This window comes from Pelodiscus sinensis, chromosome 2 (assembly GCF_049634645.1).
Source record: "Pelodiscus sinensis isolate JC-2024 chromosome 2, ASM4963464v1, whole genome shotgun sequence".
In the NCBI taxonomy this organism is placed as follows: Eukaryota; Metazoa; Chordata; order Testudines; family Trionychidae; genus Pelodiscus; species Pelodiscus sinensis.
The window spans coordinates 40,600,126-40,617,229 of record NC_134712.1 but is presented as its reverse complement, the minus strand read 5'-3'; the positions used below and the strand labels follow the sequence as shown (position 1 = coordinate 40,617,229).

At 43.2% G+C, this 17,104-nt stretch overlaps 1 protein-coding gene across 4 annotated transcripts in view; it reads right to left on the bottom strand.

The window, feature by feature from the left end:
* Window positions 1-606: 606 nt before the first annotated feature.
* Window positions 607-17,104, bottom strand: part of RAD54B (RAD54 homolog B) — a 99,604-nt gene continuing 83,106 nt past the window's right edge. For all 4 annotated transcript variants that reach the window (XM_014571475.3, XM_006111004.4, XM_075920376.1 and 1 more), the window contains 4 exons: window positions 13,213-13,474; window positions 11,696-11,762; window positions 11,170-11,370; window positions 607-1,824 (listed from right to left, as the gene is read on the bottom strand). In XM_014571475.3, coding sequence (XP_014426961.2) covers window positions 1,610-1,824; window positions 11,170-11,370; window positions 11,696-11,762; window positions 13,213-13,474 — 745 coding nt within the window. In that variant the 3' untranslated portion in view covers window positions 607-1,609. The remainder of the gene's footprint in view (window positions 1,825-11,169; window positions 11,371-11,695; window positions 11,763-13,212; window positions 13,475-17,104) is intronic.

Below are 17,104 nucleotides of genomic sequence, written 5' to 3'. Positions count from 1 at the left end.
AATTGGCAAAGACTGATTGAGCTGGAATTCTAGCCAATAATGATCTGGACCATAACTGAGAATCTGGGTACACATTCACCAAAATAAAATGACCATGCAGAAGACTAAAAGGTTTTGACTACAAATAATTTGTATCAGATTATTTCATTTTGATCCTCAATGGAGCACGCGACTCATACAGCAACACAATTTGCCTTCTTAATTTGTTTATATTTTAGTACCCCCCTCAATTTCTCCCTTCCCTACTTAGTCTACCCAAAACCACTGCATTTAGAAAGTTCAGTGCTTTTTTGGTTCCTGGCATTAATTCTCTGCACTTAAGATACCATTACAGGTGCATCAGAAAACCGTCAAACAGATTCATGGTGGAGCCAGTGGGAATTAGAGCTATGGGTACTGCAAATGTGGTGAACAACTAAAATGAATAAATCAAGTAGTTATTTACTGCAGTGATGAACCCAGAAATGGCTTTGTAGTGGTGAACCCAGAAACCATGCATAGTTCACCATTCTTCTGTCTTTGAACATCATCTTACACATGGAGGTCCAATGTTTAGGATCTGTCAGCACTACCCCAATACAAATAAATAAATAAATACCAAATGAATTCCAAATTACAACTTTATTAAAAGGGATTTCATTTTCTATACATTCCTTGTATTCCTGGAAATAATGGTACATTTTTGTTCATACGATTTATATTCTACCTGTAGAGAGGAACTACACAGCTGAGATACCACACAAGGTCCTTTTAAAGCAATTGCTATTTCAGATTCTTATGCCTGATCACATAAAGGAAGAAACCACCATACTAATATTATGCATGTATGGGTGTTTTTAAGATTCAGAAGAATATATTCACCATATATATTCAGATAGAAATAACACACTTCCATTGAGTATAGCTGGGGACCATAGAATGTTAATTTCCCCAACTAAATGCACCGTGCACTGCAGTTTCTCATAAAAGATGGTAGAGTACAATTAAGCTCTGGTCTCAGAATCTGGGCTTGATTGACCCCTATGCTATTCTAGTTTTATGCTGGTGTAACTCCAGCAAAACCATGAATTATATTGGGGTAAAGCTAGAGGAAAGTAGTACTAAATCAGATCCATTATTTTTGCAGAGACAAATCCAGTTAGAGACTTGTAAACATCACATCTATACTATATAGCCTAATGCATCTTATAGCACCCAGCTGGTAAGTTGCCATCTCTCTATTATTTTTAATATATTGTTATTGTTAAAAGAAAATGATCTAGTACTTTGGGCCTAACTAGGAGATGGTATAAAATAGCTTAACCACTATTAATTATCATATTGAACCAGCAGATGTGTTGAAAAGCACTGAAAATTATCTATGTGATGTTTACATTTTTAAAATTCTTTCAGTTATAGCTATTTATTAATAAGGTATTTTTCAGCTGATGTTACAAAAAACATCAACAACTGTGCATTTATACAGAAACCTCCTTGTAAAAACACAAAGCATAAACTGAGTTTTGGCAACAACATAAAGGCAATTGCGTACTTTCTTTATTTTTCCTCCAGAAGACTGGCACCAGTGAGTACAAAGCACATCATGTACATGGAAAATAAGTTAATTTTATTAGGTGGGAGTAGCTGGATTGGTTACATTCTGGAAAATGAAAGAAATATGCTTCTTTATTCTTTCAAGGAAGGGATCAAGTGTCTGGTGTTGCCCTGAAAAGTGTTTCCATTGCATCAACTGTGACATAGAAAGAGATTTCTTTGCATCAGCCTTCTCTTGATATTGTCCATGCTGGCAACCTGTATACACAGAGAGCTTTTCTGGAGAAGGATCTGAAAAGTGAGAAAGTGAAACAGTCTGAGATTGAGAACTACCAAAAAAATCAGTCTGGATCAGTATTCTGTTTTCCAGAACAGTAAGTGCAACCTTTTATAACAATAAAAGCCACACACACAGAGGTAAATTACTTGTTAATTTCACAAAAATCCCCCATGCCATCCCAGAGTACAAGTCTTCTTACACAGATGGAATTGAAAGTTTCTTATGTGACCATTTCCTTTCTTCTAGGAGCATCTCCTGCAATTCTGTGACACATGAGCTATTCCCCTCTTCTCTGCAGTTCTATAAGTGGCTTAGCATTGCAGCCTGTGCTAGTACTAACCCCTTTTTTAGCTTCCTGTCACAGCAGTCCTTCCAGAGCTGATAGAGATGAATTCCTATCCATTAATTACAATAACCTGACAACCAACCAGCGAACTATGTAAGGTGGACAACTTGGCCCACAAACTATAAATACACAAAGTAAGTGTCGCCCTTGGCTAATGAGGCCATAAAATATCAATGGACAATGTAGGCTTGTGAGTGGGCTGCCTGGGTGCCCCTCCTTCATCTCAATGGGGACACAAGATTGTGATAATAAAGACACTCTTTCGGGATGGGGTGGTTTTGCTGACTGCACTTATGTGCTTAGAATTTGTGGGCTGTGCCAAGTAAATTGTAGCCAACTGAATCATAGCAGTGTTTTGATTGGATACAGGCAGCTCTAACAGTGTTGTGTGCAATCACATGCCCTTGCTTTATGTGTGTGTCACTTTAGTAATACTGATACCAAAACAATGACATATTCTGAAACCAGTGGAATCTGGCAACCCAACAAAACGCCTTTTGGGCCATACATAGAACCCTGATGTGGCCCTCGGGCCGCAGGTTGCCTCCCACTGCAATATAAGGCAGGCATAATTGTAGGAGATGCTGTTAGCAGGAAGAAAATCATTCCCTAAGAAATTTTCTATTCTGCAGCTCAGCATCTCCCACAATTCTGTAACGTAGGGGAAGTAGCAAGCAGTGAACACTAAGAAAGAAGGAAAAAAGAAAACAAGTGAGAGTTATAATGGGGGGCAGTAAGTGGAGCTGAGCCATACCTAGTTGGGAGCCAAACAGGGATGCCACCTCCAAGAGACAGAAAAAACAACCACTGTCCATCCCACACCAGCCTGCCATTCCCCTTCCCCTCTGAGCATACGCCCTCTCACCAATTTGCCTGTTCTATTCCTGTTCCAGGCACCCCTTCCCACCAGCCTGACACATTCCCAGGCTCATGAACCCCTATACCTAACCCTCCCAGTAGTTTCAGCCCAGAGAGCCTCAGCTTCCCTGCCCTAGTTCCTTTCCCTTCCCCTGCTAGCGAGCCTCAGCTGCTACATCTTCACATTGAGGGCCCCAGCATGCAGAGTGGGAGGCGTGTGCCATGCTGGCAACACTCCATCAGCCATGTGGAGTGGAGTGGAAGCAGCCTCTGGTGTCCCTGCAGCCACTGCTCCTGCAAGTTACGAGTGAAAAAACCCGGGCATATTGCAACCAGCAATGCAGGAAAAAAGTGGCCAGGCTAGTTAAAAACCAGCCAGCTGGCCAGGGGCCCACCTGAGAATGGGGTACACTGGATAAAGCAGGTTGGTTAACCTGGGCCTACTTGGGATAAGAATGCTGCAGTTGAAACTAGAGCCTCCATCTGAAATCTCTCTCTCTTTTTTAAAAATATATATACATTGTTGAGCTGATGAGTCCCAGAACTGCTCTAGACAATGCTGAATATGGAACATAGCTCTAAGAACCTTTCTTCTGAGGAAACCAGTTCTATATTCAGAAGGGGTGAGATCCCTTTCAGCACCAGCTCATATCTGGATTACCTTATCCTCATCCGCTGAGTCACTGGAGAAGCCCCCCAACCTCCCGAGCCCCCCTTATCTGTCCTATGCCCCTAGGGTGCCAGGTCCACGTGGATGAAGAAAGGATGGGGTAGGACTGCTTGTTTAAGGGACTAAAACTCAATACACTCATCCACATATCCATGGCTGAGAAACCACTCTTTTGAGACGAGAGAGTTACCTTGTGCAGTAACGATGGTTCTTCGAGATGTGTCCCCCTGTGGGTACTCCACTCTGGGTGCTGGTGCATCCTCGTGCCAGCGATTGGAGATTTTTCTAGCAGTATCCACTGCACTGCACATGTGCTGTGGTGCCCCCTTGTGCTGTTAGATGCACGTGCAGCGCAGTCCCTCCATTCCTTCTCTACCCGTGCTAGTAGAGCATGGGGCTCCAAAGCAGGGGAAGGAGGGAGGGTAGTGGAGCACCCACAGGGGGACACATCTCAAAGAACCACCGTTACTGCACAAGGTGAGTAACTCTCTTTTCTTCGAGTACTGTCCCCGTGGGTACTCCACTCTGGATGACTATAAAGCAGTAGTCGGCTCGTGGAGGTGGGTTTGGAGCCCTGTTGTTGTCACAGAAGATAATACTGCTTGTCTGACAGCCATGGATGATGCTATGGAGGATGCCAGAGCATAATGTTGTGCTAACATGTGGTGTGATGACCAAGTGGCTGTGTTGCAAATTTCCTGGAGAGGTACATTTTTGAGGAAACTGGTTGTACAGGACATGGCCCTGGTGGATTGGGCAGTGATGGTGCCTGGTGGTTCTTTATTGTGAATGGTGTAGCATGTGTGGATGCATGAAGAGATCCACTTGGAGAGTCTCTGAGAAGAGACAGCCTATCCCTTAAATTGTTCTGCGAACGCTAGAAAGAGTTTAGGGGCTATGCACCAGAGTCTCGTATGATCAATGTAGAATGTGAGTGCTCTACGGATGTTGAGGGTGTGTCATGCTGCGGGAGGAATTTAGGGTGGGGCTGGAGTGTCATTCTTGTCCTTGCTGCAAATTGTCTGCTGTTAGGGCGGTGAGTTCCCCTACTCTTCTGCTGGAGGTTATTGACGGAACACGTAATTGAGGGCTTGCACGTCTCCCATTCGTGTTGGTCGTAGAACTTGTGGCTGAGGGCGTCTGCAGTAAGTGGCAACAGGAGTAATCTGGTGCGCAAGGCAACAATTCCATAGTTTGAGAGCTTCTGTACATAGGGACCAGGATCGTGCACCACCTTGCTGATTGATATAATACATGCGAGTGGTGTTATCTGTCATAATGTTGATAGTCTTGCATTCTATGTGGTGTAGGAAATGCTGGCATGCATACCGCACTGCTCACAGTTCTAAAAGGTTGATATGGAGCGTTTGCTCTGTAAAGGACCACTTGCCTTGGGCTGTGATGGTTCCTAGATGGGCACCCCATCCCATGAGTGATGCATCATGGTAAGTGTAGGGGCAGCTGATGGAATGAAACTCCAGTTAAGACGTTGTGTAGATTTGTCCACCAGTGCAAGGAATTGAGGACCATGGCGGAATGGTAATTAATTTGGAGAGGGGTTCTCTGGATGTGGTGTAAAGTGTGGTGAGCCAAGACTAAAGGCACCTCATGTTGAGCCTCATCAGCTTGATGACGTAGGTTGTGGCGGCCATGTGGCCCAAGATTGTTCGGCATTCGCGAACTGTTGTGGTAAGGGTCACCTGTGCTACTGCTATGAGATTTCATAGGAGTTGAATCTGTGCGTGGGTAGAGTCACTTTGGCTTTGACAGTATTGATATGTGCTCCTATAAATCCTAACATCTGAGTAGGATGGAGCGTGGATTTCTCGTTGTTTATATGGAAGACAAGGCAGAGCAGGAGGTTCATGGTAGTCTCAATCACATCCCTTGTCTCTTGAAAGGATGTGCCTTTTATGAGGCAGTCGTCTAAGTATGGAAACATTGACTCCCTGACAACGTAGGCATGCTGCTACGACTGGTAGAGTTTTGGAAAACACTCTGAGAGCCATTAAAAGGCCAAAAGGGAGCACTCGGTATTGGTAATGGTAACGGCCAACTGTGAATCATAGAAAATGCCTGTGGATGGGATGGATTGTTACATGGAAATACGCATCTTGAAGGTCGAGAGCCGAAAGCCAATCTCCTTGATCTAATGCTGGAATTATTGTTGCTAGGGTCACTATCTTGAATTTTTGGTAAGCAATGTATTTGTTGAGCTTCCTTAAATCCAGAATGGGCCTCCATTCTTTTTGTGTTAGAAAATAAGTTGAGTAGAACCCTCGGCCATGGAACTCTGCTGGTACCGGTTCTATGGCACCTAAGTGGAGGAGGTGAAGCACCTCTTGCTTGAGGAAGGTCTTGTGAGAAGGGTCCCTGAAGAGAGATGGGGTGGGAGGATGGATAGGGGGATGAGAAATGAAAGGGACGGAGTAACCATGATGGATGAGCTCTAGGACCCATGTGTCCAATGTTATGTGAGCCCACTGTTGAAAAAAAGAGGCAGAGGCGATGGTTGAACTATGGATAAGTGCTCGATGGTGTGACCCCAAGAAAAGTGTCTTTCTGGCCCCTGACCAAATTTTCACATTTGCTGCTTGGATGTGGAAGGTCGGGCCACTGTTGTTTGATGGTGTTGGCATTGAGGCCTACGTCACTGCGGCCTTTGTTTCTGTCAGAAGTCATACTATGGTTGCTGTCTGTATGGCTCCTTGGTAGTTAGTGTATCTTGCTCTCTTCAATGGGGATATGTGCATCCCCAGGGTTCTTAGGTGGTAAAGGAGTCCTTCATTGAATGAAGTACTTCATCGGTTTTTGCAGCAAAGAGATTGGTCTTATCAAGAGGTAGGTCTTCGACCGTCTACTGCAAATCCCTTGGAACCTCTGATGCTTGGAGCCAGGATATTCTCCGCATCATGAAAGCTGATGCGTGCAGCTGTCTGTTACATCCATTGCGGACTGTAGTGCAGTGTGAGAAATTGTATGGCCCTCTTGCATAATGTTGAGGAGGATAGGCCTCTTGTGTTCTGGTAAGTATTGTATAAGATCTTGAAGCTTGGAGTAATTAGAATAGTCATAATCCGCTAGCATGACGGTATAAATTGCTGCTCTAAGGAGCAGGGTGGCTGAGGAGTATACTTTACAACCGATAATGTTCATTTTTTTGTGGTCCTTATCCTGTGCTCTTGATCTAATATTGGGATGTCTGGCTCTGTCTAAATTGAAATTGACTACCAGGGAGTTTGATGGAGGGTGAGTGAAAAGGAAGTCTATTCCCTTTGGTGTGATAAAGTATTTTTGGTCCGCTTTTTTGTTGGTAGGAGTGATGGATGCCAGGGTCTGCCAAATGTTGTCTGCTGGGTCCATAATAGCTTCATCCATGGGCAGGATGATCCTGGAGGAGGCAGGTTGCAAGGTTCGCAAGAGGTAATACGGTTTTTCCTGAACTTCCTGTAAATCTCACTCTTGTGCTAACACTCCCATGATTGCCATTGCCTGGGGTAAAAGGGCAGTGGGTAAGCGTAAAGACGCGCATACCATGGTGGTCATGGTGGCAGATATGCATATGTAATAGGCCCAGTGGCTCAGTGCCAGCTTCACTTGGGGAGTGAGACACATTGGGTGACACTGCTAGAAAAATCTCCGATCGCCGGCACGTGGACGCACCAGCACCTAGAGTGGAGCACCCATAGAGGCACTACTCGAAGAAGTGGAATATTCTGCCTCCTGTAAGCAAATCGGGCCTGAAGCATAGTACATCATAGTGAGAGGTATTGTGGCCACCTCAGGTTTTGCTGCTTGATCCACACTTTCAGCGTTTTCCTCTGATGTACCTGCCCTCTTCCCTTTGGTACTTCTGCTTGTAGTCCTTTCTTGACGCCCCTATGGAGCAGGGTGGAACTACTTCAGCTGGGATGTGCATTCTGGGATGTGCATTCTGTCATTACCTTATCCATTTTTTCCAAAGAGGAAAGAGTCTGTGAATTTGAACGAGCATTGGATTAGCTGGGAGTAGGCAACTGCATTGCAGGGGTAAAACCAGATGTGGCAGTTGGTTGCTGAACTGGATGCAGGGTCCCTGACTCAAACTCTCATTGCATCTATTGAGGCATCTGCAGTTAAAGCTATAGGTAGGGATATTTTCTTAGGGTCAGATTTGAGTCTGGATGGTCAGGTCCTTGTCATCCAGACCCATTAGGTCACTTTGCCAAGCCACTATAGCTCTTGCCAATCAGGTAACAGACACGGATGCTTTGATTGTGGCTAAGGAAGCCTCAAAATCCCTCCTGAGTGTGTTCATTACCTTTCTGTCTGTTGTAACTTTGGAGGGAAAATCCCTTTCTGGTGGGCTTGTCATATCTTTCATTAATGATGCCACCTCAGCATCCACTTCAGTAGTTCTGAGATGGCATTTTTTGGATTCTGCATCTTATACTATCCAAGTGAGTGGCTGCTTTATATGTTTACCCTTGTCAGAGTACTCCTATTCCACCCTAAATGCATAAAGAAAGAATGCAGCAGAACTGCTGTTTCAAGTTGGGATTTGCCTTTTGGCATCTCATCTAATACCTTACCAGTTTGAATCTGTGTAGTAGATGCCATTTTTTATTTTTGTACATGTTATCAAATCTTTTTGCTGTTTTTTATTCTTATCCTGCTCACAGTCTGACTCAATAAGAAGAGGAGGAGTCCACCTTAGAGGATGAAATCTTAGATCTTTTTTCTTTCCCATTTTGTGCTTCCCGTGAATTTTTGGCTCTTCCTCCTGAGTTTGCAGAGGTCCCTGCATGACAGTGTCCTGGGGGTGGTCTCTGTGTTCTCCTCTATGTCCCAGCCCCATAATGTGAAGGTGTGGTCTCTTCATAAGAATCCCCCCAATTCATCCTAGGGAGAAGGGGAGCAGTGTAGGAGTGCTGCTTCTCTGTCCACTGAGTTGAGAACCAACTTCAGAATCTTGAGAGAAGGAAGGAATGACTAGATCTCTTATGAGGCTCTTCTTCCATCCCAGGACTTACCCTGGGCTGACTGTAAAATGTCTTTTTTACCTCTAGACTTTCTCCCCAACATGCTCAGAGCTCCTGATCAGGCTTCTCTGTGGTGGAACTGTAACTCCCCAAGCAAGAGGGGACATGCCACGCCAACTCTGAGCTCTCTGCTCTGGCCATGCTGGCTGTAAGCAAGAAGGGCCTGCAATGTTGCCTCATATGCCGAACACCCCTTTATGTAGTCTGGTGTTTGCAGGACAGCTCTTCCATTGCCTGAGGGAAAGTAGTCCCACCTGGAAGGTGCTGAAGCAATAGATTTGGGTAGCTAAGACCACCATACTTCTAATTACCCAATCCAGGAGGAGGAAGAGGACAGATAAGTTGCTCACTATTGCCCAAACAACTAATTAAAAGTATGGATTGCAAATGGTCAGGAGCAAAGCACACCAGCCAGTGTTCTGGCAGGAAGCTTGAGAATGGGACATGGCCTGGACAAGTTTCACTGCAGCTTCACTACAACAGTGAGCCACTCCCAGAACTGTAGAGAGGAGGGGAATAGCCCATATGTCACAGAAAATGAAAGCTCTTCTGAGATGACAGTCTCTTTAAAAGGAGGTGGCTGTTTGACCCTGCTCCTTTAGGCTAAAATGAACAGGATGGTTAAATGGCCGTGACAGACAGAAAATGAACACTGCCTTCAGGACTGGTTCAAGAGCACACTGGGAAAAGGACATCTAGTGGAAGAATCACTGTCATCACCCTTTTCCCAGCCAGCAGAAGATCCCAGAAGCTAGAAAGGCCTGCAAACTTCCAGGCCTGCTAAGACTTATGCAGATGTACAATTTTAAGCACAAGTAATCTTGGTGTATTCAATGGACTCATTGCATAAGTGTTTGCAGGGTCAGGGTCTGTACCAACTATATCATCCTAGAAGGGGACTAACTTTTTATTCCATGTGATGGGAGAAAACTGGCAGAACTCTATATGACATGCATAATGCAAACAACTTATACACTCATTTTGTTCAAGAGTGCATGTGCAAAAATTTTCCCTCTGGGAAGGTCTACAATAATCCTGTAACTGTAGCTCTTGATCAAGACACTATCAGGATATTAGGTAAAAAATGTCATGTGTAACTCCATAGAAAATATACTACGTATATTTTACTAGCTCATATTTTTCCCAAAGGACTGAATCTCAGGCTTTTCAGCCAAAGAACACAAAGATAATGAAATCAGTGGATTGCTAGCCAGCGTGCTTTAACCAAAAAAGTAAAATGAAAAACCAAATAATAATAATAATAATTTCCTTAACTATATGAACCCTGCCAGATGTTAAGTGAGAAGAGAAGGGGAGCAGAGGAGAAATGAGCAAAACTCTAGTCTGTTTAATGGAGATATGTAAAAAACTAAGCAGACTCAACCCCCTTTTTCATTGCTTAATTTCTGGTCTGTATCTGCTGGTAAGAAGACTTAGGACGATGTTAGAAGAATGATTTTCAACAACTCCATTATTAGTCAGTGCTGTTAAAATTCAATTTAAAGTTGTCTGGGTATTTCTTTGATTCTCAACACTATGGTAACAGTGTCTATTGAGAAGAAATCAGCATTTGCCCCATTATCTCATGCCTATCAGAAAGGAACTTATGGGGCAACAGAAGAAATTGTTTCTTAGATGTTGAGCTTGGTATATAAGTTTGATCTGACAGAGAGCTACCTTAATGAAAACAAGAGTAAGAGATTTTAAAATATATATGAAAATAAACAAAAAAATTCCTATCTCTAATTTAGATCAACTATACACAAATAGGTATCAAACACCACATCACACAGAAAGGACCTGAAAAGAGGAAGGTTCCTAGAGAAAAGGGAGGAATTAGGAACATCACTGGAGGTGTCACTACTTATATCTTTGGCATGGGGCAGGCAGAAACAATGGGTCTGTTCTTGCCCCTTCTGCTGACTGTTTCTAATAATTCTTTTCTAATTTTAGAGAGTAACCTTGCCACAAATGGTCATCTATATTTTGGGCATTAATACACCTTTAGCCAAATCCTCAAATGATGTAAGCTGGTACTGTTCCAGGGAAATCAATGGTGCTACAGTGATTTACACCAACTGATAATTTAGTCCTTTCTTCGTACAATCTAATCATTTTTGCTTTTGATGCTTTCTCTGAGTTTCATAAATAATCTTGCCTGATTATAACTATTGTCACTAGTCCAATCTGCCCTGATTGCTTTAAGGATTTAAGAGACTGTTAAAAGTAGAGCTCATTAGTTCAAGGAATGAATCTTTTCTCATCTTCAGCTCATGAAAAAGAACTGTAGATTTGGAAAAAAAAAAAGCAGGCATAAGGCAATATCATGAAAATCCAATAAAGAATTACATTACTTTAATCCTCTTATAGTGGGTGCCAGTTTTTTCTACATAAGATTTGTCACTGGAAATGGATGTAACAACCCTGCAAGGGCCAAAGAGATAAAGAACAGAAAACTCACATTGATGGTCTTTCTTTCCCATACAATTGCACTCAAGGAGGTCATGGGTAACACAGTTGGAATCTTCATGTAGTATAAAAAGATTTCTAAGTTCCTCAGTGGAAAAACGGATGTGTTCGGATGTCTTGGAAAGGTCTATGACTGCCCCAGAAAGACCTTGCTTGCTGATCTGTCTCTGATAGATCTTTTCTTCTATTGAGCCTGCATTGAAAAATAGCAGATACATAAGATTAATTTTAGACAAGTATTCTAAAGGTGGATTCTAGTTATTTGATAACTGCACAGTTGGAAATGCTGGAGCATTACCTTCAGTTACTAAAAGAATAACCAGAGAGCAAAACAAAGGCACGTGTTTATGCCTTTTGCAACTATGAGAGGTGTTTATCTTCAGTGACTAAGTCTTATGCAAATGCTTTCAAATTACAAATTTATTTCCACAACTTCCCCATCATCATCTTATGCTTGTCAAGATTTGCCTCCCTCTAGGCAATGTTAGAGTAATGTTTACATTTATAATATTTCTGACCTGTAGTTAGCAGTCTGTAAATATGCACAGTGTGTTTCTGACCATCTCTCCACACCCTGGCCATTGCCTAAAGAAAATAAAAAGGCAAAGATGTTATTTCAATCTCATTACACAAAAAACATTAGCTAAAACATTTACTCTTTTTAAATCAAATTCTTAGCACTTGCTAGCTCTTTAAAGGGATGCTATCAAAATATTGTCTTAATCTGTGTTACTATTAAAGAGTATTATTAAAACTGAAATATTATTAAAATCTAATTTGCTTCTACCATTTATTTCCACCCTGCTTAGATTACCACATGAAAATTGACTAGTCCATTTCATTTCTGTATAGGCCTAGTTTCACTTGTGGTTTTCAGGTATTAGTGTGACTGTGTTGGATTTAGGTTTTTAACACGGGATAGGAGTACTTAAATTTTTCACCCCAAAATGCTTTTTTTCAAAATGTATAAAAACCACGAAAACCTGTATATTATGATTGGGGTTGGAAAACCAGCTTTTGCACAAAACCTTTACATCTTAAAAAAATTACTTGACATTGTTCATTTGGCTGAACAATTTAACGTTACAAGTACATATTCTGCATATGTGCACACAACACAAATGTGAGTAGTTAGCAGGCTGCAACTGTGGCTGATTTTACTAGACTATTTCAAGCAATATGACAAATGGCCACATGATGGCATTGCTGAAGATCAGGAACAAGAACAAAGCAGGGTGCCTCTGGGCTCCACTCAGGTGACAGGCAATTATACTGTACAATCTGAGGCAATTTATTGAAATTGTAAGAAAACTTTTTAAATGCCTTTTAAAAATATTTTATCCAGGCACATTTATGCTTGATGAAATACTACCTACAGAGGCACTGTAATCATTATAAGCATAGCAGTAACTGCTTTTTTCTTGTAACATCTGCTGACATTTGATTATGTCCCTTTCATCAAGCTGCTTGGTACCCTGCCCTTAGCTGAGATAGAGCTCAGCTCCTTCCTCATCAGCATACATCACACAGAATGGTCATCAGTTTTAATTTCATTTTCTTTTGGGAAACATAAGAAAACTATTCTACTAGAAAATCAGTCAATGGAGAGCTAGGCCAGATGCGAGACCCCTCCAGGGGAGCCCAAGATGTATTCCCCTACACTTTTATGCTCCTCCTTTATCCCAATCAACTGTTCTAATTTAATTTTATTCTGAATATTCAAATTGGAGATAAGCATCTCCTGGCTAAATGTCACAATTCAAAAAGAGACCCAAAAGCTGATTAATATGGATTACAAAATTTTGTGGAAATCCTGCAGATATGGTTCTAATATGGAGATGAAGCTAATTTAAACAATTTGCCAGAAAATTTTTCCTTCCTTTCCCCCCCATAATTACATCTAGATGCAATCTGGGCAATATTCAATCATGGGCCAGTGAGAGGTTTAAGGTCCAATACTTTAGAATCAATCTCCTCATCAATTAAAAAAATATTTAGTCCACATCCCAACCCTTATGTAACAACTATATCAAACCTGAATATCTGTGGCTGGATTCCAGTCAATATCATACAGAATTAAATGAGATGCTCCTATAAGGTTCAGACCTACACCACCAGCTTTTGAACTCAGCAAAAAGATAAACGTTGAACAGAATTTATTATTAAAACTATCCACAATCTGTTGCCTCTGGGAGATAGGAGTGTGTCCATCAAGTCTTGTATAAGAGTATCCATAATGTTTGCACAAGTCTTGCAAAATATTCAGTGTCTGGGTGTAATGAGATACCAAGACAATTCTGTCAGAGAAATAAAGAAATTATTATGTTGTGCACAAGTAGTTGAATTTAATGAAGCAATATTATATTTATTTATTGCAGGCAACTGAAGAAATCAAATCAGAACTCAGACCAAAATTACACATCAGCCTGATTTTACTCACCTCTCTTGAAAAGTGAAGTATTTGGCATTTCAAATAAAAATACGTCATATCTACTGTGAAGAATTCAAATAAACTATTATTTTTTAAAAGATTTTGCTTTATTGTACAAACAGGACCAACCACAGAGATAGGATTCTAACATTTCTACTTACATTTATTTACACGTAATTTGTGTATCTGAGAAGGATGTTAACTAATGTCTAAGACTCCACCAAAAGAAAAAGCTACTGTGAGGGGTACCACCACACAATAAGAAGGATTTCTGAGAATGGGTAGAATTACAGGTGGGCTAACTGGTTGGCATTTATCTGAATACAATTCCTCCTCCCCAAGATGGGATTTTGAATCAAATGGGATGAAAGGAGGGAAAAGGACTTTGCAAATATTGCTGATAATTTTGGTAAACTTGGTCTCCCGAGCTCCAAGCTACTCACAGTTACTGCTACTACTTCAATGTTTTTATCTGATACACTTATAACTGCAAATTGCTTTGATTCAGAGATATCCAAACTTCCCCTTTAATCTCAGAGGAAGATTATATTGAATGAGGGGAAAGTGATCAGGAATAGTCAACATGGATTCACCAAGGGCAAGTCATACCTGACCAATCTGATTAGCTTCCACAATGAGGTAACTGGCTCTGTGGATGGGAAGTCAGTGGATATGATATACCTTGACTTTAGCAAAGCTTTTGATACAGTCTCCCACAATATACTTGCCAGCAAGTTAAGGAAGTATGGATTGGATAAATGGACTGTAAAGTGGATAAAAAGCTGGCTAGATTGTCAGGCCCAACAGCTCGATGTCTGGTTAGTGATTGATTTCAAGTGAAATGTCCCAAGGATAAGTTCTAGGTCCGGTTTTGTTCAATATCTTTAGTAATGACCTGGATGAGGGGATGGATTGCACCCTCAGAAAGTTTGTGGATGACACTAAGCTAGGGGGAGAGGAAGATATGTTGGAGGGTAGGGATAGGGTCAAGAGTGACCTAGACAAATTGGAGAATTGGGCCAAAAGAAATCTGATGAGGTTCAACAAGGACGAGTGCAGAGTCCTGTACTTGGGACAGAAGAATCCCAAGCATCATTACAGGCTGGGGACTGACAGGCTAAATAGCAATTTAGCAGAAAAGGACCTGGGGATTACAGTGGATGAGAAGCTGGATATGAGTCAACAGTGTGTCCTTGTAGCCAAGAAGGCTAATGGCATATTGGGGTGCATTAGGAGAAGCATTTCCAGCAGATTTAGAGAAGTTATTATTTCTCTTTTTTCAGCACTGGTGAGGCCACATCTGGAGTTCTGGGGCCCCCATATAGAAAGGATGTGGATGCATTGCATAGTGTCCAGTGGAGGGCAACCAAATGATTAGGAGGGCAGAGCCGAGACTTAAAAACCTCTAGGGATGGAGATTCCACTACCTCGCTAGGTAACCCATTCCAGTACTTCACTACCCTCCTCGTGAAATAGTTTTTCCTAATATCCAACCTAGACCTCCCCCACTGCAACTTGAGACATTTGCTCCTTGTTCTGCCATCCATCTTTCCTCCCCAGATTTCAGACCACAACATGGCCAGGAACAGCCTTTCAGCACTGTGTGGGAGGGAAGGAGGGATGTGAATACTTAACTGGTGGGCTGGAACAGTCTTCTACCAAGCTCCAGCCCTGCAGGGTCCACCGTGTGTAGAGGGATGGAGAGGCGGCACTTACGTGCAGCTGGAGCAGCCCCTGCCCACAATGGGCCCAGCCTGGCTTGAGCACCCACCTCCCCCGCCCACCCCATTTAACTGATTAACAGATTAACCAGGATTTTACATCCCTAGAGGGAAGGAGCTACTTCCAGCTGCAAGGGAGTTGGCTGGAGGGGGGAGATAATCTGGCACAGTTCATCTCTTATCCCCCACCACCACTCCCATGCCGCTGGAAGCAGCCTTTTCTTTCCTCCTACCCACACAGCGTCAAAAGGCAGCTAACATGTCCAGGCTGCTGCTGGCCACCAACATAATCCAGCTACTTCCTATCCCCTGGCTACAGTGCAGGCAGGAAGGGATTAAGTCTTAAGGATGCATTGTGCAACAGGACCCTGGGAACCTGACTACAGTGAACTAAGCCAGAGAGGTGGCCCAGCAGAGATGGATGCCTAGGGGATGGAGTAGCCCTGCACTCCCTGGGATCAGGATCCAGGGCTGGGGGGAAGGGGTAAAGAGAGAGCTAACCCCCTGCCCTGGGGGCTTCTGTGGAGCCAGCAGGTTCAGGATGTGGACAGGTTGAAAATAGTGCCCTCTCCCTCACACCACTCCACAACTTAACTGAGGAGTGAAGAGGCTTCCCCCAAAACCTCTTGTGTGGGGCTTTGTCATATGTAGACTTGGGCTCTTCTTGGCCAGTGCCCTGGACTATGGATTTGGGGCTTTCCTGGGGGCACTGGCTGAGCCAGTGGCAGTGTGGGAAGGAAGGAGCTGGCTGGCCAAGCTGTTGGTGAGCTTAGTGTTCTAATCAGGAGCTAGCTCTCCATGCAGCGCTGGGAGTAGAACATACCCCTCTGGGAAGGGGGAGGGGGGAAGGAGGTGGTAGGTTATGGAAGAGCAGTGGAACTGGGGGCCAGGTTTGAAGGAGCAAAGCAGCAGAGGACAGTGAGAGGGAAGCATATAAGGGGCCGAAGGGTGAGTAGTAGAGGTGATACATAACTGGCTGCTGGCTGCCCACATTCACCAGCCACTGGAGTCAGTGCCAGCTAAAAACAGGATGGAGCTCTGCAGGCTGACACACAGCACACAGTGTGGGTTGCACTGATGGACCAGCAGGGGAAGCAGCCAGCCCCGTGCATTCCATCTTTTCTCCATCGCCAGTCTTGCACACCCATCCCCACTGTTAGCCACTAGACACACCCACGCACATGCTCATTGCTGGTTGGCATGCCTCTGGTGAGCAGAGATTCAGCCAGGACCAAGTCCTGCTAGTAACGATGGAGTGGAGGAGATGAGAAAATACAAGACAATTTCCCCATTTTTATGAAAAAATTGAGACTCCTGCAGGAGGACTTAAATATGGGACAGCCCTTTTAAAAATGGGACACCTGGTCACCTAACTGAATGAGGTTTCACAAAGTAATGCCTCAGCACGAGCTGTAAATCAGTGGGTTTCAAACTTTTTAGACTGCACACTCCTTTTCAAATAATGTAGTCTACTGTGAATCTCCATCTCAGACAGGCAGAGACAACATGACCCCCGGGGGACATAGAAGAACATTTAGGGGGCAAGCAGCAAGGCCAGATGACTTGGGCCAGCACTACATGGTGGAGCTCAGGGAGGGAGAGCCACCTCTACCCACAACTCACCTCAGTGGGTCATCAACGTGTCTGGGTGTGACACTGGGACTGAATTCACTCTTGTAGTCCTTGTATTCACTCTGTTTGCTTTGTTGTGTTGTATGTGATTCTACTGTCCTGTAGTAACTCTGTGTGTGTGTGTCTGTGTGTGGGCACGCGCG